The following is a 22,097-nucleotide window of genomic DNA, read 5'->3' as shown; positions in this document are numbered from 1 at the left end:
TTTCCCAGGCAGCTCACTCCTCCTGAGCAGAACCCCACCCTGTCGGGGTGCTTGTCGCCCTGTTATAGTCCTCCCTCCCCATTGGACTGGGAGCCTCTGAGGGCAGGAGCCACAGGTTTCGTCTCCCTCTTCCTGTATTATGCCCATTACTTAATCCGTCAGTATGATCTGGAATGTTAAGAGAATGTATGAATGAGGTATGAAACTAGGCAAGAGTGTCACAAACTCAGGTGCCTACAGGAACTCAGGTAACATAAATGAAAGGGACATGAGTAGTGAGTTGGAGAGACCAAGCCATCTCTAAAAGGGGTACAACTACTTAATCACAAAAATGTAGGCTTGGAGAAGAGGCGGCTTCTGGTTTAAAATCTGAATTTTTAACTATTATGTACGTATGTACGTATTAATGTATTTTTGTTATGATACTGAGGACTGAACCCAGGAGCATTCTACCACTGAGCCACATCCCAGTCCCTTTCTAAAAAGTTTTTGAGGCAAGATTTCATTATTTTTTCCCTACATTTTTTATTGGTGCATTGTAGTTATGTATAGTGGTGGGATTTGTTGTTGCATATTCGTACATGCACACAGTATAATTTGGCCAATATCATTCCTTAGTATTTTTGCTTTCCCTTCCCCCCTTCCTCCCCGGTGAGACAGGATTTCACTAAGTTGCCCAGGCTGGCCTCAAACTTGTGGTCTTCCTGCCTCGGCCTTCTTGAGTAGCGGGGATTACAGGTGGTGCCACCATGCCCAGCTATGAATTCTTTTTTTAATAAATATTATTTATAGTTATTAGTGTATAGTAATTATACAAAATAGTGGGTTTATACTTTTCTTTTTTTTGTAGTACGGTAGATTGAAACCCAGGGCGCTCTAACTCCAAGCTATAGTCCCGGCCCTTTTATAGTATTTTTTTTTTTTTTAATCACTAAATCCTTAGGGCCTTACTAAGTTGCTAAGGTTGGTCTCAAACTTAAATCCTCCTGTCTCAGCCTCCCAAGTCACTGGAATTACAGGCATGCGCCACAGAGCCCCGAAGGGTCCATTTATTCTTTAACCTTTCAACTGTAGTCTCCAGGCCAGCAGGGTTGGCATCATCTGGAAACTCATTGGGAAGATAAATTCTTGTTTTGTTTTTTTAAGATTTATTAAAAAAAACTTTTTAAAATTAGAGCTTTATAGTTATACAATAGTTGAGGTTATCCCAACAACCTTCAGGTGCATGGAACTGGATTTCAGTTCATGATCCCCTCCCCATTTCCTTCTCACCCTCCCTCCTCTCCCCTCCCCCATTCTCCTTCCTCTGCTAGACTTCCTTTCCCTTGTGTATTTATATTTGATTGGTTCTTTCTTTATTTTTATTTTTGGTTGCGCTAGGGATTGAACCCAGGGCTTTGTGCATTTGAGGCAAGCACTCTACCAACTGAGCTATACCTATGCATAAAGGTGGAGATCCCTGTGGTATATGTAAATATGCACATGACTTTTTAAAAGTTTATTCTTTTTTTTTTCCAATGGAATTTTTTTTTCTTTTTTTAAAGAGAGAGAGAGAATTTTTTTTTTTTTAATATTTTTATTTTATTTTTATTTATTTATTTATTTATTTTATTTATTTTTAGTTTTTCGGTGGACACAACATTTTTGTTTGTACGTGGTGCTGAGGATCGAACCCGGGCCGCACGCATGCCAGGCGAGCGCGCTACCACTTGAGCCACATCCCCAGCCCGAGAGAGAGAATTTTAATATTTATTTTTTAGTTTTTGGCAGACATAACATCTTTGTTTGTATGTGGTGCTGAGGATTGAACCTGGGCTGCACCCATGCCAGGTGCTTGAGCCACATCCCCAGCCCCTTAAAAGTTTATTCTAAGCTGGGCAAGGTGCATGCTTTTAATTCCAGCGGCTCAGGAGGCTGAGACAGGAGAATGGTGAGTTCAAAGCCAGCCTCAGCAACAGCAAGGCATTAAGTAACTCAGACCCTGTCTCTAAATAAAATACAAAATAGGGCTGGAGATGTGGCTCAGTAGTCGAGTACCCCTGAGTTTAATCCCCGGTACCAAAAAAAAAAAAATGTTGGTTCTACATTGCCTCCTCTTACCATCCCTCCACTCTACCTCTCATCTCCTTCTGCAGTACCCATTTTCCCTTTATCTTTATGTTATCCTATCCTTCCTTCTCCATTTCCTTTATTTTAATCTATTTTAGGAAGATAAATTTTGGGGCCTCAACCCAAACCTACTCCATTAGAGAATGTGGGATGGGACCCTGCAATCTGTAACAAGCCCTCCAGATAATTCTGATACATGTTAGTCTGAAAAACACTAATGTAGATGTCAAAATGTTAAATAACTGAAGGTACTTAGAGTAAGTAATAAGTATAAGAAATACTCAGGAAGTGAAGGGTAGTCTTTGGCAATTAGAGAACCGTTCTCTCTAACTGCAGCCTCTTGACATTTCTAGGTATTTGGTGCAAGGAGGAAAACCAGATCCAATGTTGCCAGATGTTTAGAATTTTCAAGAGACTAATGTGCGTTAAAAGCATTGTTTAGCTCATTAATGAAGAAATTGGTGAGCTGTTAAAACTAGTTCAAAGGAGAATCCAGGGAACAGGTTATAAATCAGGGATATGGAAATGCTTGTGCAAATGGAGGCCAAACTGGTTTTTCCACAGGAAGAGGGTTGTGTGTTCCCAGGATAGTATTCATTTGCATGTCCATGGAGAGAAATAATTTTCCATTGGTGTCAGTTACCTACAGTTTACAGAGATGTAAAATTATTTCCCCAAACCAAAATCAGGTGACATAAGAGGGTATGCTTTAAACAATACATACATAATTTTCATTATTAAAGTACAGTTAAATTTACAAAATTAAAGTAAAATTTTCCCTGTATGGGTGATATTGTAGACTGAATTGTGTCCCCTTAAAATTCGTATGAGCAAGTCGCTGAGAAAGTGAACATCTGCAACCAAGAAGTGAGCCCTCACCAGGAACCCAGTCTGTTGCCATCTTGATCTTGGACCTCCCAGCCTCCAGAACTGACAGAAATCGATGTGTGTTATTTAAGACACTGGTGTAACTGGGTGTGGTGGCACATGCTTGTAATCCAAATGGCTTGGGAGGCTGAGTCAGGAGTATTGTAGGTTCAAGGCCAGCTTTAGCAACTTAAGCTGTAAGCAACCTAGTGAGACCCTGTCTCAAAATAAAAAATAAAAAAAGGCTGGGGATGAGGCTCAGTGGTTAAGTGCCTTTGGGTTCAATCCCTGGTACCAAAAAAAAAAAAAAAAGACACTGGTCTGACATTTTGTTATAGTAGCTTGAATTGACTAAGACCAATAACTGCAAAGTACTTAGCATAGGATCTGACACACAGTAAACAGTCCAATCATGGGTCATTCAGTGTAGTTTCATAATTTTCAGTGTTGAAGGGCGTTATGAACAGATGGGAATATGTGTGGTTAGGGGATTTGTTTTGGAATTAAGGTAGTGTTACCGCTGTTGACTGGTGACCAGTCCTTGCTTCCCCAATGTTGAAGTATAACACTAGAGAAGCACGCCGAGGCAAGGTCAGAGTGGAAATTAGAAGTTTATTGAAGGACAGCAGAAAAGACTTCTCCCCGAGGAAGAAGGGGACCCAAGAGATAGAATCCATGGAAGTGCGGTTGTTTCCCCTTTTTATAGTTCTTTCAGTGATGGCATGTAGGTGGGAAGGCCTGAGGGGTTGGACACAGGTGGGCCAAAGAAGTAATCTGGGCAGGAAGGACTTCTAAGTCAGCATCTTCAAGTTTGCTGGGGGCTGTTCATTAACACTTCTTTGGGATGGGCTCTGGCCTTGGGCTTTTCCAGGACTTCATTAATATTCCAAGAGTTGTTCAATTTTTCCCGGAATTCATTCTCAACATGGCCTCCATTTTAAATCTCACTTGATATTAGACCCCATTTACCTAACTACCTAACTGACTACCTAACTTTAAATCTGGCTTCAGTAGCACAAGAAATGTCCTTCTAAACTTAGTTTGTGTATTCATTGCTTTCACTGTTCATTTGCACATTCAACAAGTACTTATACAGTAATGCCTGGTATGTCAGGCATTATGGAAGGTCCTGAAGTACAGAGCTCTTTGGACTAAGGTCCCTGCTTAGTGGGGGTGAAATAGGTAAGGGACTGCAGGGAAGATTTTGTACTTCAGTGGAAGATCGGTGTGTGTGGTGCCAGGGATTGGAACCCAGGCCTTATGCACGCAAGGCAAGCACTCTACCAACTGAGCTATATCCCCAGCCCCCTTCAGTGGAAAATTGGGCATCGTGTGGACTGCTCACCTTGCCAGGGTCTAGCCTTTCATCAGAGAAGTCTGGCAGTCCTCTAAGTAGTAGATGGCTGGTAGCAATACAAAATAATTCTGGCTTGTAGACATGCGGATTAATTCTGTCTGCTGGAAGGACAGCTCTCAGCACTGGGGGAAAGCCGGTTTTGTGAAATTTGCACATTTGTTTCAACAGCCTATTATTCTGTAAAAATTAGCCCTTTGACTTATCTTGTGGACAGATGATAACATCTGCTTGGTTCCCTTATTTAGAGTCCTTTAGAAAAATAGATGTCTGATAAGTCGATAGTGTAATGGAGAAAATAAGGGTTTGTGGGGGACAGTGCGAGGGAGGAGACCCTCCTGGATTAAAAATGCTAAAAGGATGATTATTTGTCCTGCCTTTTATCTGGCAACCCTACTTCTGCAGGCCATGCGAGGTTAATTTGACTTTGACCTTGCCGGCGGTCTCCGGAGACCCGGAGAGGCCGTGAGGGGAGCCGGAGATGTCCTCCTTTGCCCGAGCCCGATTGGGGGCGGGGCCCGGGTTGGGCGGGTCCAGGCCTGACCACGCCCCGTCACGTGGCCTTCTGCGCCTGCCGCGTCGGCAGCCCAGGGTCGCGCCAGGCGGCACCAGCTAAGGGGCAGGGGAGGCTGCGGCCACTGCAGCGGGGTCGAGCCCATGGCGGCGACGGCGGTGGCTGCGGGGGCAGGGGCGGCGGCCGGGACCGAGTCTGCTGAGGGCCCCCCAGGCCCGGCGGCGGCGCTGGAGCTGTGGCTCAGTGAGTAGCCTGGCTGTCCCTCGGCGCGGGCGCAGCGCCCCACGTGAGGCCTCGCTTCCCGCCTCCCGGGGCCTTTCTTTCTGTGGCCGGCGGCCGCGGGGGAGGCGGGCGGTGGGGTCGCCTCGCTCCCCGGGGGGAGGAGCCCCAGGAGGCGGCGAAGCCGCGGACCCGCGCCGGGGCGCCCTAGGCGCCCCCCGCGCTTGCCCTGCCCCCCGAAGGCCGTGCTTCTTTCTCTCTAGGCGGCTGCAGGGCTAGCGCGCGAGCTGTCCTCCTGCGCCCGGCCCCTTGCAGCCGGCGTCCGCGCTCCTTGGGACCCCAAAGAGGCGGCTTCAGTTACGACCCCGTCTGAGAGCGGGGACGCTTAGGCTGTAAGCAGATCGTGTGGAGAATACGCAGCCTCTCGCAGTCCTTCCGCCTGCTGCTTTTAATGTCAAAATAAGCCGTTATTAAAGCCTTTTGTGCATGTTTACTCTGGCCAGCTGTTTATTTGTTCGGTGCTGGGGTTCGAACCCAGGGCACGGCGCACGGTAGGCAAGCGCGCTACCACTGGGCTGCAACCCAGCCCAGACGTCGTGTCTTGTGAAAGTTTCACGGTGGTCTTGGGGGCTGGAGGGGTTCTTGTTATCCTCCTTTTACTGATGAGGAATTGAGACTCCTAAAGCCGCTGGTGTAGGACTCTGCTAGGTGCCGTGGTCCTGAGAAGCGTAACCCAGGGTCCTAGCTCACAAAGGCATTTTTTTGTTGGGTGCTGGCCAGACCCTAACAGCACCTGGTTCACTGGAGCTGCGGGGAAGGGCGTTTGTGAGCGTGCGGTGGGAGGATTCGGTTTGTTTACCTGGGAGTTGTCACCGCGGACGAGGTGTTTGAGTGGACAATGGAGGCGACCACATTCCAGGCAGAGGAAACTGCATGTGCAAAAGCTGAGGACTGGAGAATGTGGAGCATTCTGGGAACTAGTAGGTCAGTCTGCTGAAGTGCTAAGCGGAGAATCTGGAAGGAGGTGCACACTCGTTTGCTAATTGATGTAAGATCCACAAGGATTTTGTATGCTGCAGAAGGGAACTGATATTTTACCATGGGGTGGGTAGCTGAGGAATTTTTTCCGCAGGAGAATCCGTGGTCAAGTAAGCCTGAAAGCCTGCAGCATGTGGAGCTGAATTGTTTAGAGAGGGTGAGACTTCTGGCAGGGGCCATACATAAAAAGCTCTTTTGATGGTGCTCAGGGTGCTAAGACAAAGGCAATGGGGAGGGAGAGGAGAAACAGCAGTGTCTGCTTTGCAGTGCAGGCAAGAGATAGGAGGATTGTAGAATGGATCCCAGGTGTCACACCAGGTCCCAGTTGTCACCTATTTCTCACCTGTTAGGAAGAGCTGCTTTAGGAAGACCTTAGAGTTTGAAGTGCTTGCAGCACCAGGAAGAGGAGCTTTCCAGGCGGTTGGCTCCAGGGAGGATAGGAGCAGGAGGTGTGATTTGGGAGTCTTGGCTCCTTGACAGTGAGCTTGCCAGGGAGGCTGTGCAGGGGAGGAAAAGCAGAGGTTTGGAGACAGAGCATGGGCGCGGTGGGCGGGGGGGGGGGGGGGGGGATCCCAACATTGAAGAGGCAGGTAGGGAGAGCAGTCTGCAGACTGAGGATGGAGCAGAAAAACCAGGGGGGAGGGGGGTTGGGGGCAGGGCACAGGTGACAAAGGAGGGGTGTGGTTGGTAGGTAGTTTTGTTGCTTAAAAAATGGAGTAGAATTTGGAAGAAGGGGGAATTTTGATTTCGGTAACTCAAAGGTTTTGGGATATTTTTGTTGTTTTTGGTTTTTGTCGTACTGGAGATCAAACCCCGGGGTGTGCTACCCCTGAGCTTCATCCCTAGCCCTTTTTTATTTCGACAGTGTCTGGCTGAGTTGCTGAGGGTCTCACTAAGGTGTCTAGGCTGGCCTCCCACTTGTGATTCTCCTGCCTTATCCTCCCAAGTTGCTGGGATTACAGGCATGTGCCATTGTGCCTGGCTTAAAAGGTTAGATGTTAAATGGTTGAGACAGGCTATTTGGGGGGCTGTGTTCATGGGGCAGTGGAGAACAGAAAGCTTAGGCTGGAGCTGCAGGAAGAAAAATAGACTGGGTGGGATGACAAATGGCAGCTGAGCTAGAGGAGATAGAGTGGCTGGAACCTAGGCGATCCCCCCAGAAGGGTTCTTCAGTTCCAGTTTATTGGGGTGATGTCCCAAAGTTGCTGAATCTTACAGTTTTTCAGGGAAGCCTTACACAACCATTTTTATGTGAAATCTTTTTGGTTTTTAAAAGTCATCAGCAATTGCCCAACTGAGTGCAGTGGTGCAGGCCTGGAGACTGAGGCAGGAGGATCACAAGTTTGAGGCCAGCCTCAGCAACTTAGGGAGACTTTGTCTCAAAATAAAGCTCTGTAGTAAAGTGGCGTAGCTCAGTGGGAAAGTGCCCATAGGTTTAATTTTCAGTACCGACAACAACCAAAAAAAGACTGTTTGCCCGATGAAGATCAGGCAGAATAATCTGTGGGAAGAGTATGGGAGATGGCTTTTTTTGAGGGGGTCGTACTGGGGATTGAACCCAGGGGCACTTAACCAGTGAGCCACATCCCCAGCACTTTCTTTTTTCTTTCTTTTTTTTTAAGAGACAGGGTCTTGCTAAATTCTTTTGGGCCTTGCTAAATTGCTGAGGCTGGCTTTGAACTTGGGATCCTCCTGCCTCAGCCTCCCAGTCTGCTGGGATTAGAGGTGTGAGCTGCTGCGCCTAGCTCAGATGGCCTTTTTTTATGGTGTTTATATGTGAAAGGAAGGACAGACAGGGGTAGCTAGCAGGAGTAAAGGAGCCAGGCGTGGTGGCACTTGCCACCTGTCCCAGCAACTCTCCTGTAATCCCAGTGGCTCAGGAGGCTGTGGCAGGAGGATTGCAAGGAAGGGGTGACAGGAAGGAGGTTAGAGTCAGAGCAGGAAAGGGTGGCTTGGCTCCACAGGGAGGAAGGGCAGCTTTTGTTTCTGAGTGTCTGGGGAAGGAGATAAAGATGATTGCACATGTGAACTAGTTTGTCATTGCTACACCATGTGAAGTGTCAGGGGCTGAGCCAGGAGGGGATTTGAGGAAAGTAGGGAAGGTCGGGAATGACTAGTAAGAGAAGCAAAGGGACAGCGGCTCAGGAGGCTGAGGCAGGAGGATCGTGAGTTCAAAGCCAACCTCAGCACCGAAGCAAGGCCCTAAGCAACTCAGCAAGACCCTGTCTCAAAATAAAATATAAAAAGGGCTGGAGATGTGGCTCAGTGGTTAAGCACTTGTGGGTTCAATCCCCGGTACCAAACAAAGAAGAAGAAGTGAAAGGGAGCCCACCTGGACACCTGAGGTCAGAGCTGTTCTCTCTGTGCCCTTGACATGTGGGGCCTGGTGATTCTGTGTGGCAGTGGACTGTCCTGGGACAAGGATATTTAGCTGCAGCCCTGGCTTTAGCCCGCTAGATAGCAGTAACACACTTGCCCTTTCCAGTTCTGATGACCCAAAATATCTCCGGACATTGCCAGATTTCCCTGGAGCAGGGGGATGAGTAAGGGTTGGGTAGAGCGGGAGACCTACCCTTCTCCCTCTTGAGATCGGACATCTTGGTGGCTGGATGTTGGGGGTCGTATTTTCCTTTTCTTCTGGGTGTGGGAGCAGAGAAAGTAAACTACAGTTTCAACCCTAACAGTTGAGGGAGGGGTACTGGTGGTGGGATGGAGGGACAGTAGAGGCTCATGGTCCAGCAGGGCCGGAGGGGAGCTAAAGGGAGGCGTGGTGGGTCTGAGCTGGATGGAGAAGGATGCCGCTCTAGGTGGGTCATTGACAGCTCTTGCCTGAGCAAGCACGGCAACCGTATCTTTAAGATGGGGGCAGCATTAATACCTCCCTTTAGGATTGTTGGGGGGATCAAAGAAAGGCCTTAATATAGGTAAAGCACTTAAATACTGCCTTACTATAGAGTGCAGTGGTGCCAGTAAAGTAGCTTACCACAGACAACGGCCCAGGAGGGGCGGGCTCAGTGGGCAGCTCCGGTTGCCTTTTTTTTTTTTTTGGTATCAGGGATTGAGCTCAGGGGCACTCGGCCACTGATCCACATCCTCAGCCCTATTTTGTATTTTATTTAGAGACAGGGTCTCACTGAGTTGCTTAGTATCTCCCTTTTGCTGAGGCTGGCTTTGAACTCCCGATCCTCCTGCCTCAGCCTCCCAAACCGCGGGGATTATAGGCGTGCACCACTGTGCTCCGCCAGCAGCCCCATTTCTTCATGTGAATTTTCTCTACTTTGCTTTGTCTTCTGCTGCACTCCCAATAGAAATAATTAATTTTTCCTATTGATTTGAGAAAGTTATCATTCTGTTTGTTGATCCAGCTTGGGTCTTATGTTCATTTTGGAATCTGGATGGGGGTGGGGGTAAAATATGAAAATTGCTGGACCTGGGCGGGGTGGTGGCCATCCCTAGAAATGAAGATGGGGAAGGCCATCATCAGACCCACCTGGGCTTTGGCCCTAGAATTGAGAAGGGATAGTTCCCAGAGGATCAGGAAGCTGTCAGAGACTCATGCTTTAAAATACAAATGGCAGCTCCTGTGCGTTCTGTTCTGCAGCTTCCCCCACCACACACAGTGTATTTTGATCATCGCTCACGTGACTTCATGTACAGCTAGCTGCCTTACTCTTTTTTAAAATTTTTATTTTTGTAGTTGGACAGCATGCATTTATTTTGTTTATTTTTTAATGCAGTGTGAAGGATCGAACCCAGTGCCTCACATATGCTAGGCAAGCGCTCTGCCCCTGAGCCCTGCCCCCAGCCCACCTTACTCCTTTTAAGGAAGTTTTACATGCCCATTGTGTCTTTGCCTGTAGACCATTTAACCAGTTCTGTTGGTGGAATCACCGGGGTTGCCAGTCCTGTGCTATTTTTACGAGCACTTGGTCCTCTTGGTCTCTGAATCTGGATTCGAGCTCTGGCCGAGGTGCCAGGAAGGCAGTAGCCTAGTAAAAATTGAGTGCTTGGTAAATCCTGTTCTTCCTTCTGCCTGGATCTACTCCCAGGTGATGTATCCTTTCTTCCAGCCCCACTTTTATTCCTCCCTTGGGGCTCTGGAGAGGTCTGGATTGCAATCTATTTATAGTCTGAGTTTTTCCAGGGCTGAGCTCATCCTTCTCTGTTGGGAGTCCAGCTTAGAACAGTTTCATGGTGGGTCTTGGCAGGTTTTCATTTATGCTGAATAAAGTGACTTCCAGGATGTCCAGTCCATGTGTGCCCCTGGGGAGGGACTCCCTGTGCAGTGCACACTGCTGAAGGATTGAATTCTGTTGCTGAAGGTGACTGCCTCCCTCCCTTTCCCCCAAGCCTCCCCTTGCTAGTACATGCTGCTGCTAGTGTGGAATTGTGACCCTGGGGTTGGTGGGCAGCTGGTGTAAGATGATTGGACTTTTGAATTAGTCTTTCTCCAATAAGCCATTTCACTCACAGCTGGAGGCTCAGCTGTTTTCTTAAGACCTCTGATCCTGGAGCAGGCTTGAAATCAATCATGTAAACACTGCTTTTATTTTATTTTATTTTGGGGGGCTGGAGATCAAATTCAGGATGTCACTGAGTGACATTCTTAGCCCTGTTGTTTGTTTGATTTTGAGGCAGGTTCTAAAAATCTTAAAAAAAAAAATACTAAGTTGCTGAGGCTGGCCTTGAACTTGAGATCCTCCTGCCTCAGCCTCCCAAGTTGCTGGGGTTACAACTGTGTGCCACTGAGCCTGGCCAAATACTTATTTTATTAAGCAAATAAATGGGAACAGAGTATTTCTTGGCACTCATTTGTCTCACCCACGTGTCAGCTGGGTAAACCACCTTGTGGAGTCTGGAGTGGCCATCTCAATGCCTTGATAATCATAGAACAGAGAAGGAATCCTTTAAGTTTCTCCCTGGTCATGCCTTTCTGGCACCTAGCTGTTCCTTGGATCGGATTGGTGTCAGACAGACCTGGGCAGTTGCTGTGGCCTGTCCAGACCTGCTGCTGGTCTTCTGAGGGTCATTTTCTCTGGAGCTGCTCGAGGCCTCTGAAATAGCTTTGGCAGGCTGGGATTATGTGTTCAGAGACCCAGTTATTTTGGAATTGTAATCGTCATCTCCTGACAGTGGCAGTATGTCCAGCCAGCCAGTCAAATACTGCACAGCAAAAGACAGAGCCCTCGTTCATTCAGTAGCTATCTGGGCTAGTGATGTTCTGTGTGCCAGAGTGTGGCAGGTGAGTGAGACAGACCTCCTTCTTGCCTTGAGACTGTTCACTTCCTTCCCCAGAGAGGCCCCACCCTGCATTTGTCAAGGAACTGAAGAATACTGAGAGCAGTCGGTACCTTAGGGACTTGGAGCCAGGCAGATGTGGGACTGGACTTCCGCTTCTGCCATTCTCTTGCTCTGGGGCTGGGCCACATCTGTAAATGTGAAATAATGGTGCGAACCTCAGTTGTTCCGAGGATACTTGGCCTGTTGCCTGGCCCAAATCGCAGCTAGAGAAAGAAAGAAAAGTAGAGAAAGAAATGAAAAAAATAATAGAAATAAAATGGTAGCTATTACTATTTCTCTTACTTTTGGGCCATGATGATAAACTCTGAGGAAATCCTCATAAGATCTAGCAAATAAAATAGAATCTAACTTACATTTTATAGACCTCTTGGCTGCTTTAACTTGGTCAAGGGTTTGGAAGTGAATAAACTCCATGGTGGTTTCTCCCTTTCTTTGAAAAGGCTAGTGCCGGCCATGCTGTCTCTTTCCTCTGGCAGCCAGGGAGAGGGGCAAGGCTGGATTGTGCCTCTATGTACAGTCACCTGTAGGGGTCAGAATACTTTGAGGTGTCCACCTTGACCTTATAATGGACTGAAATCGAAGCTTAACTGATGTAGGATTATTTTGAGGTGATTGAGACTAGAGTCTGAAAATCATTGCTTTATTTAATTTATTTGAGTATCAACAGGAAGTTCAACTTGCAACTTGGGGTTTATTTGGATAAGTCACCTTAAGTCACCTCACCGAAAGTCAGGGAGCAGCTGCATTTGGTCCCTGTGTGCAGCATTGTGCTGAGCACTGCAGGGCATGCAGGGCTTCTGCCTTCAGGGGTTTATTCCCCTTAGGTAGAGAAGGGCATTTATATGTATTTTTGCAGGAAAAGGCAGAGACTATTAACATAATGAGTAACAGGAGCTGACCTTTATTGATTACTTTGTGCTACTGTTCTGAGTACTTTATTTATTTTTGTACTAGGAATTGAACCCCAGGGTGCTCTACCACTGAGCTGCATCCCCAGTCCTTTTTATTTTTTATTTTGAGACAAGACCTTGCTAAGTTGCTTAGGGTCTTCCTAAATTGCTGAATTTGCAATCCTCCAGTTTCAATCTCCCAAATTGCTGGGATTACCAGCATTTGCCACTGTGCCCAACTGTGCTGAACACTTTAGAAGCTGTCCACTTTAAATCACACAACAATCCCACGAGGAAGATACTGTCTTCCTACTGAGACCCCCTAGAATTAGCGATCCCCACCTAAATGCAGTGAGGGAAGGTAAAAGACCAGAATTCTGAGGAAGAAGAGAGGGCTTCTGTTTTGTAGGGGTGGGCCATAAAAAGATCCAAGAAGCCCAGTATTCTGGTGCAGGCCTGTAATCCCAGCAACTGGGATGATAAGACTGAATGTTCACAAGTTCGAGGCCATCCTTAGCAACTTAAAGCCTGTCTTCAAAAAAAGAAAAAGAAAAATCAAGCAAGCTTTTATGAAAAGCTTGCTTTTATGAAAGGGGAAGCATTTAACATTTGAATTGGGGCCCGAATGAATGGTGGATAGGATGCTAGGGCACTTAGTGTTGGAGCACCTGAAGAGAACTTTGAATGGGGCCTGGGAGTGACAGAACTGATCCTTTGACTGCCTTGCACTCCTTTGTCATGTTCTCCTGGCATTTACAATGGGTATGTCCTTTGAATCTCATGGCCAAGACACATGACTTCCACATGACATAGTGTGACTGTACAGGGAACAGTTGATTCTGGGTGGAGGATGGAGCCCTAAGTAATCAGAAGGGAAGAAAATTAGTGGGTTGGATCAAGAGAGGAGGTTTCTAGAGGAGATGGAAATTCAAATGCGTCTTGAAGGATGGATAGGAGTTTGAGAGGAGTGGAGTGGACACTTGGACTAGAGGAATGATAGCACCAAAATACCCTGACACTGACCTCTTATTCCAGAGCCTGAAAGAGCTGCTCCGTCAGGACCAGCGTGACTCTTTTTCTTTCTTTTTTTTTCATATATGTAGCTATATTTATTTTTTAGTTGTAGTTGAACACAATACCTTCATTTTATTTATTTTTTATGTAGTGCTGAGGATCAAACCCAGCGCCCCGCACGTGCTAGGTGAGCGTTCTACCGCTGAGCCCCAGCCCCAGCCCCAAGCGTGGCCTGTGGGGGGTCAGAACCAAGACGATCTTCCTGTGGCAGGTTCTTGTCTTCCTGTCACAGAGTTAGGAAACTTACAGGTGGCCTCCCACATGCAGGGACCCCTGTGCCACCACATTGCAGAGCCAGCATGGGGTAGTCCTGACAGAGGGCACTCACAGGCCAGCCTCTGCACCAGAAATGGAGTCGCTTTCAGTGCCCTGGTTAATTAATTTGCTCATTTATTTATCCAGCAAACATTCAGGAAGGGCATGGTATGTGCCAGACATGGCCCTTGACAGCGTTAACAACACAGGCGTGATTCCCAGTGCTCTCTGCAGTGCACAGTCTGATCTGAGGGTGTGATGTCACAGCCCTTGACTCCCTCGTATCTGGGGAAGGGTGTGTGTCCTTTTTATGATGCTGTCTTTAACTTTAGCATTTATTTTCTTGGCAGACAAAGCCACAGACCCAAGTGTGTCAGAACAGGATTGGTCGGCTATCCAGAACTTCTGTGAGCAGGTGAACACTGACCCCAATGGGTAAGGTGACTTCACATAACACTTGACTCTGTGGGGACCCCAGACTGAGCACAGGCCCTTGTCTCTTGGGACTGATGGCTGTTACACAGTTAGGAAGGATTTCTGTCTTTCCCCCCTCCCCCCTCTCTACAATCTCTTTTTCTAAAATTAGTAAATTCATGAGGGTTTGTTGTTTGTAGTGCTGGTGACTGAATCCAGGGACACTAGACCTGAGCCACACCCTCAGCTCTTCTTTTTAAATTTTATTTTGAACTGGCACAGTGGCACACGCCTGTAATCCCAGTGACTTGGGCGACTGAGGCAGGAGGATTGCAAGTTTGAGGCCAGCCCAGGCAACTGCAAGACCTTCAGCAACTTAGTGAGACCCTGTCTCAAAATAATTAAAAAGGCCTGGGGATGTAGCTCAGAGGTAGAGTGCTCCTGGGTTCGATCCCCAGGACTGAAATGAATAAATCAATGAGTAAATCAAGAAAGTCTATTTTTTCAGGCCGTAACAGTTGCCCAGGCTGACCTGGAGCTGGTTCATTCTGCCTTAGCCTTCCAAGTAGCTGGATCCCAGGCGGGTGCCACTGGGCCTGGCTGGGTTTTGTTGGTTTGTTTGTTTTGGTTTTTGTTTTTGAGAGGGTCTCCCTTTGTAGCACAGGCTGGTCTCAAATTTTTGGGGTCAAGTGATCTCCCACCTCAGCTGACTCCAAAGTGGCTGGGACTACAGGTGTGCCCCACTACATCTGGCTAGGTTTTTAATTTTGGGGTGCTGGTGATTCAGCCTAGGGCCTTTTAGCATGCACTCTGTCACTGGGCACATCCCCAGCCCAGGGTACGGTTTTATCAAATTCTTTTTCCCAAACCCCTGGATAGCAGCTGAAGAACCAAGTCGTTGATGTGTAGGTTTAACTTCCATGGTGCTGGTATTCAGTCGGAGTGAGCGGTGCCTTGCCCACTTCCTGTCCCAGTCTTCAGCGGGCAGTTAGCACGGACAGACGAGTTCTGTGTGTCTCAGACATGGCTGCATGTGGGTTTGGGCCCCTGCTGCTCCACTAGGAGTTGTCTCTTGGGACTGATGGCTGGGGTGGGATGGCCAAGGGCAGGAAGATGTGGCCTGGGCAGAGGAGTAGTAGCTCAAGTGCTGCAGGTGCAGCAAGGGTGGGTGGGGGTGGGTGCCCCGGACTGGGTGCCAGTCACATTCCACCTCTGCTTTCGGTCACCAGCTCTTGGAAGACAGGTGACTTTACCAAGCACACTCAGCGAGACCAGTTAGTTTTTTCCTCCCCACCCACAGTTGGGATCTGTTTGTTTTCCTTCAGCCCCACACATGCGCCCTGGCTCCTGGCCCACAAGATCCAGTCTCCACAAGAGAAGGAAGCGCTTTATGCCCTGACGGTGAGTTTGGTCGCTCAGAGGTAGATGTTAGACCAGGACGCAAGAAAAGACCACTGACTCCAATTAAAATCAAATTAAAGCAAGCTTATTATTTCGACCGGCCGGGCTGCCTCTCCCTCTCAAAACCGCGGGAACAAGACAGCAGCCACAGCTTTCCTGCAGCCCAGCTTTATAGCCCAGAAAGTTACCAAAGGGGGGTTACAGATAACAAAACTCGGACGAGCATCACACTAATGGTAGTTTACATTTTTGCTGGCCCCAACATCAAATGTTATGAAGGTCATTAGAGCCTCAGAGAGGGTCGTCGTCTGGCCAGGGAAGGCCAAGATTTGTGAGGGGTCACTAAAGTTTCAGAGAGGGCTGCTCTCTGGTCAGAGAGCCAGGCATGGGTGAGTTCAAGGCAGGGCAGGCATTCCAAGCAGGTTCAGAATTTACAGTAATTTATAGTAAAGCCGAAATTATCTTTTCATGGCTTTGTGGCGAATTGGCTCCCAATTTTAAGAAAAGATCAGGTTGGGTCTATCAGTAGAGTGCTCCTGGGTTCGACTGGGGGGGGGGGACTTTGTCTCTACCCAGGCCTTTTCACTGAGGTGGGACATCTGAGAGGTTGTCCTTCGCAGTCTTTGAACAGCAGGCTGGAGGGAGTTCTGAGCCAAGTTGCCCAGCCAGACCTGTCCGTGTAGAGCAGCCCTGAGCCACTTTAGGAGGAGGAAAGGAAGCTCTCCTCAGAGTGAGGCTGGCAAGATCCAGTGCCCAAGGGCCAGACTGGGAGCGTAAATGAGCAAAGCCGCCGGGTGCAAGCATGTGCCCTGTCTGCAGAGGCAGCTGAGCCGAGGACCTGCTGGCTTGTTCCAGGCCTGAGTTTGGGCCCAGTTTTCTTAGAACTTTTGTTTTCTTTAAGAGAAACTAGAAGTCCAGATTTTTATGTGAGTTCTCTGAATGTTTAAATGTTGGGGGACACTCACTCTTTTTTATGGAATGAAGTATTGCCCAATTCTAGAATTGAAAATAAAGCCAGTTAAGATCTTTAACTTAAAAAAAAAAAGTGGGTAACTGACTTGACATTGAAAAATCAGTGTGGACTGCAGGTGATATGTGTGGGCCAAGCTTGCCTCTGGAGAGCCACCGGGTGACCTGGTGGCACAGTTCTTGGGCCCTGCATACCCGATTTCTTCCTCCAGGGAGTGAGTGATTCTCAGGCTATTTTCACCTGCCCATAGGGTTCCTAACAGGTGGGGTGACCTTGGGGTACACACACACCCCACTGAGGTACTGCCTGGGCATGAACATAGCATGTTGAACAGGTAACATTTATTTTTCCCTTGATCTGAAAGTGTTTCCTTTTCCCAAAACTTCAGGGTCCTTGTAGGCTGCAGGAGGGGTTAGCTTTGGTCTCACTAGTCACCAGCAGGTGCTCTCAGCTTCAAGGTGACAAGCCACTGACTTTCCTTCTCATGGGCGTCCTCTGTCTGTACAGGTCCTGGAGACATGTATGAACCACTGTGGTGAGAAGTTCCACAATGAGGTGGCCAAGTTCCGCTTCCTGAATGAGCTGATCAAAGTGTTGTCTCCCAAAGTGAGTAACTGGGCTTGGTCCTGCCCACTGCACCCAACCTTCGGCTCCTGCCGTGACTCTGTCCTACTCAAAGGCTTCCCTAGGCCACAGCAGGCCACGCCTGGACAGGCCCTGCCTGCCTGTCTTAGCTGTCGAGAACAGGTCCTGCTGTGGACGTGGTCTCCTCCCCATGCCCTGGGAAGGTGGGGGTGCTTATCCGCTGGCCAGCACCCTCCAGCTGACCTCCCACTCTTTGAAATGGCACAGTATTTGGGGGTGTGTGGACAAGAGGAGCTTGAGCTCCGAGGCACAGGGTTCCTGGTGCTGGGAGGTGACCAGGTGTGACTCCGAGTTTCACGCCACCTCCTGCCTGGTTCTTTGCTCCTTTCCTACTGGCACCTGAGTTAGTGATGCCACCCTCAGTAACCAACGTTGGCTGACCCCTTTCTTGCTGTGAACCAGGTGTGGTCCAAGTGGGCTTCCTGTGACTGACACCCTTACCACTCAGGAAACTCTGTTTTGTGTGTGTGTGTCGTACTGGGGATTGAACCCAGGGGTTTGGGCATGGGAAGCAGGCGCTGTACTACTGAGCTGCATCCCCCACCTTTGACATTTTTATTTTGAGACAGGGTCTCACAAAATTGCCCAGATTGGCCATCCTCTTGACTTAGCCTACCAAGTTACAGATATGTCAGTTCAAAATAAAATTTAAAAAGAAGAGCTGAGGATGTGGCTCAGGTCTAATGTCCCTGGATTCAGTCACCAGCACTACAAACAACAAACCTTGGGGCTGGGGATGTGGCTCAAGCAGTAGCGCGCTCGCCTGGCATGCGTGCGGCCCGGGTTCGATCCTCAGCACCACATACAAAGATGTTGTGTCTGCCGAAAAACTAAAAAATAAATATTAAAAAAAAAAAAAAAAAACAAACCTTCATGAATTTACTAATTTTAGAAAAAGAGATTGTAGAGGGGGTGGGGGAGAAAGACAGAAATCCTTCCTAACTGTGTAACAGCCATCAGTCCCAAGAAACAAGGGCCTGTGCACAGACTGGGGTCCCCACAGAGTCAAGTGTTATGTGAAGTCACCTTACCCATTGGGGTCAGTGTTCACCTGCTCACATAAGTTCTGGATAGCCGACCAATCCTGTTCTGACACGCTGGGTCTGTGGCTTTGTCTGCCAAGAAAATAAATGCTAAAGTTAAAGACAGCATCATAAAAAGGACACACACCATGCCCAGCTTTCTGTGCCAAGAAGTGGAAAAAGATCAATCTTTAAAAAAAATTTATTTTTAATAACTTTATTTTGTTATGTGGTGCTGAGGATCGAACCCAGTGCGAGGCAAGCACTCTCCCACGGAGCCACAACCCCAGCCCCAAGTCTACCCTTGCCTTAGTAAAATCATGAATGTCCCCAGTGATGTGGACAAGGCTCTGACTTAGGCCCATATACAGTGGGCTTTAATTTTAGCAGTTCTGGAGATGGAAGGGGCTTTGGCCAGGTAATTGGGCTCTCGTTGTGTCAGCCAGGTGGTCTCCTAAGGGACAAGTCCCTTTCCAGTCTCTAATTCTTTCTCTTTTTACTCTCAGTACTTAGGGGCCTGGGCCACAGAAAAAGTTAAAGGGAGAGTCATCGAGATCCTCTTTAGTTGGACAGTGTGGTTTCCAGAAGACATCAAGATCCGAGATGCTTATCAGATGCTGAAGAAGCAAGGTGTGGCCCCGTGGCTAACGCAGTGTCCCCTCACAGTGGTGTGCTCTTTCTGCTTTTTTATGTACCTTGTAATTTGTCGGAGGTGAACACACTGATAGATGATGGAAACTGAGGTCAATGTCTTTATCCCTGGAAATAGGTGGACTTTCCTTCTGAGGGGGCTGCAGTTACACCAGGCTTGAGATTTGTTATTGCCCTAATTGCCTGTGTTGATAGTTGGGGGCTGACTTGCTGGAGTTTGCTCAGTCTCTGTTCCGCCTTCCCTTTGCTCTGTTGTTGTGTTTCCTCCCTTCCCTCCCTCCCTCCCTCCCTCCTTTTTTTTTGGTACCAGGGATTGAACCTAGGGCGCTTTACTGAGCCACGTCCCCAGCCCTTTTTATATTTTATTTTGAGACATGCTCTCGCTAAGTTGCTGAGGCTGGCTTTGAATTCATGATCCTCCTGCTCAGCCTCCCGAGCCACTGGGATTACAGGTGTGCACCACTGCGCCCAGATTTCGCTCTGTATCTTAAAGAGAGCCTTCCTCCATGTTCTTTTTTTTGGGGAGGGGCGGGGGGGTTGCGGGGAGGTACTGGGGATTAAACCCAGAGGTGCTTTATCATTGAGCTATATCCCTAGCCACTTTTATTTTATGTTTTGAGACAAGGTCTTGCTAAATTGCTGAGGCTGGCCTCAAATTTGCAATTCTCTTGCCTCAGTCTCCCGAGTGGCTGGGATTACAAGTGTGTGCCACTGCACCCAGCTTCCTTTGTGTGCTTGCATGTGTGTGCCTGTTAGTTGTTGGAGGAGGGTGAGGGTGGTGGGCAGGGGCAGGATCTATACAGTTAAGCTCTGTTAGGCAGGCACTGTTCCTGGGTGTTGGTATGATCTGTCCGTGATCCTGGCATGAACTGCCCCAGGGAACAAGGTTGTTTTTCCTCGGCTTTTTCTAGCTGCAGCAGATCCCTCCAGTGCTCCCAGGGCTGCAGATGGTTGCCCTTCTCCCAGCAGTTTAAAAGCTTTGCTTCTGTGGAGCGATGGAGAAGGATTCAGTGGAATGTCTGGCCTTCCCAGCTTCCTTTTCGAGCCCCTGGAGAAGAGCTTGTGTCCTTGTTTTGTAACCCCAGGAGTCCTGCGCTGGCCTGGTCGCCGCTGGCCTGTGAGCAGAGGGGCAACTTATCTCACCAGTGCTGCCTCCTCAGCTCCCAGGGGCTCTGCCTCGCCTTAGGTTCAAGGTTAATTTGGTTGTAGTCCTGTGATCTCAGCTGTCTCATGGGTTGGAGAAAAGGCGTTAGATCGCAGGTGTCTAGGGTTTTGTTATTGCTGTTGGGGTGGCGGTTAGTTACGTGTTCCCACTTTCGAGTGTCCTGACAGGAAGCTGGGAATCTGACTTCCTTTTTATGTTGGGCTTCTTAGAAGAAGGAACTGGGTTCAGGATGGGTAATTTTTCCCTAATGTGCACTCACGTAGCACTTTTAGGAGCTTCATCGGGGATGCTGCCGTTATTTCTGGGCCCTAGGAGGTTCTACAGTCATGGTCAGTGGTCATTATTTTGTAGCCCAAAGCCCATGGGAGCGGGCTGCAGCTGGCTGTGCTCTGACACTGCTGGTCATGGTGGTTCCTTGGATGCTCAGTGAGATGATGCATAGCCTCTGTCACCCCCCGGGTGTGGCTTTTCAAGGGTGTTGACATTCCTAGTATCAGGAACTAAGGGCTTCCGGACCCCATTAACGTCCCTGCATACCCATATCTATATCTTAACCTTGTGAAATGCAGGAATCATAAAACAAGACCCTAAGCTACCAATGGACAAGATCTTGCCCCCACCTTCTCCCTGGCCCAAGAGCTCCATCTTTGATGCTGACGAAGAGAAGTCCAAGGTAAGGAACGCCTCCCCGGCCTCAGCGGCTCTCACGGAGTCTGACTGGGCTGCTTGTCTTGGGCCCTTTTCTTGAAACGTCCTCTGATCTTTGAACAGAGTGTGGGCAGATAGGGTGGTGAGTTCCATCTCTTTCCAGGCTCTTAGGCATGAGGTAGCAGAAGGTCCACGTGTGTTTGTGGATGGGCCAGATAATAAATGCCACACTTTTGTGCCATACCCCTGACCTTGGGGGGAAGAAAGGTGCCAAGGGTAACCCAGGGGACTGTGGGGTGTGGGGTCCAGATGTGTGGTATAGGGTTAGGGTTAGGGAGAGGAAAGGGTCGATGTCAGTGCACATCATTTTCAGTGCCAGTAGGCCTGACACTCCCCCCACAACGCTCACCGTTGTCCTTCCATTGTGGCCTCCTCAAATTGTTGGTTCTCCGACATCAGAAAGGGAAGGGGGAGGAAGGTGATCAAATCCCAGGCCAAGACCCCGGGGGTGATGTGATGTCAAAGAGAGGCAGGGCCCAGTGTCCCAGCAGAGCAGGTCCCGTCTTCCAGCCATCTGTGGTGGAGGGTCAGCCCCGTCGCGGAGCACATGGTCCCGGCACTCTCAGCACGCTTGACCTCTGAGCCCAGTAGTGCTCTGGGGGGGCTGCCCTGGGCACGGGTGGATAGCACAGCCCCCCTGGCCTCTGCTGTTTGCCAGAAGTACCTTCTCTTTGTTGTGACAACCAAAAATAGCTCCAGACTTGGCGAGATATCTGCTAGGGGACATAATCCTCCCATCCTCCACCCATGAAAACCAGCAGTCTGTTATTAGGACGGCCACAGTCTCCGTCACAGCATCACTGACGACATGGTAAAATAATGCACGTAATGTGGGGGCTGTTGTTGGTATGAAGGCTTCTGTTGCTGCCACTTTGGCTCTGGGCCAGAGGGAATTAACTGTGTCACCCTCTCCTCTTGACCACATTCTTCAGCTTCTGACGAGACTTCTCAAGAGCAACCACCCTGAGGATCTCCAGGCAGCAAACCGGCTCATCAAGAATCTGGTTAAGGAGGTGGGCGCTTTTCAGTCGGTTCTGTGTCACCAGCATGTGACACTGATGGTCACATGGGAGCTGATGGGCAGTGTGAGCCGTGTGCTGGAAGGCGTGGATGGGCAAGCCCTGAGCTCCCTGAGGGGCAGCGGCCTGGTGCCTGGGAACAGCCCTGTGCTCTTGTGCTTCCCAGCTCCCCTGCCTGCGGTGCTCAGAGCGTTTTGTAGACGTGACTCTGTGCCAGTGACAGGCATACTGGTGTGGACAGAGTCCAGGTTTGGGAGTTTCCTTTTTCCAACACGATGGAGGCTGGCAGTACAAAGGAGGTTACCAGGCCCCCACCCTGTGCTGTTGCCCCAGGAATTCTGGGCTCTGAGTATTTTCCCACCTGCTAGGTGAGCGCCCCACTTACCTAGTGTTGAGCCCTGAGCCCCAGCAGTACGGTACCCCTTCCCATCTCTGTTCACATCTCTGTTCAGGCTGCATCCAGGGCTTCTTCTCTCTTACT

The 22,097-nt window shown here is 48.9% G+C and overlaps 1 protein-coding gene across 1 annotated transcript in view; it reads left to right on the top strand.

Annotated features, from left to right (window-relative positions):
- The first annotated feature begins 4,922 nt into the window (after window positions 1–4,922).
- The window catches only part of Gga2 (golgi associated, gamma adaptin ear containing, ARF binding protein 2), a 32,204-nt gene continuing 15,029 nt past the window's right edge, over window positions 4,923–22,097 (top strand). Inside the window, exons 1-7 of the mRNA XM_027948345.3 lie at window positions 4,923–5,087; window positions 13,972–14,056; window positions 15,361–15,436; window positions 16,914–17,012; window positions 18,580–18,703; window positions 20,459–20,562; window positions 21,530–21,610. Coding sequence (XP_027804146.2) covers window positions 4,988–5,087; window positions 13,972–14,056; window positions 15,361–15,436; window positions 16,914–17,012; window positions 18,580–18,703; window positions 20,459–20,562; window positions 21,530–21,610 — 669 coding nt within the window. The 5' untranslated portion in view covers window positions 4,923–4,987. The remainder of the gene's footprint in view (window positions 5,088–13,971; window positions 14,057–15,360; window positions 15,437–16,913; window positions 17,013–18,579; window positions 18,704–20,458; window positions 20,563–21,529; window positions 21,611–22,097) is intronic.

This window comes from Marmota flaviventris, chromosome 19 (assembly GCF_047511675.1).
Source record: "Marmota flaviventris isolate mMarFla1 chromosome 19, mMarFla1.hap1, whole genome shotgun sequence".
NCBI lineage: Eukaryota > Metazoa > Chordata > Mammalia > Rodentia > Sciuridae > Marmota > Marmota flaviventris.
The sequence above is the reverse complement of the archived record's forward strand: the minus strand, read 5'-3'. Positions and strand labels throughout refer to the sequence as shown.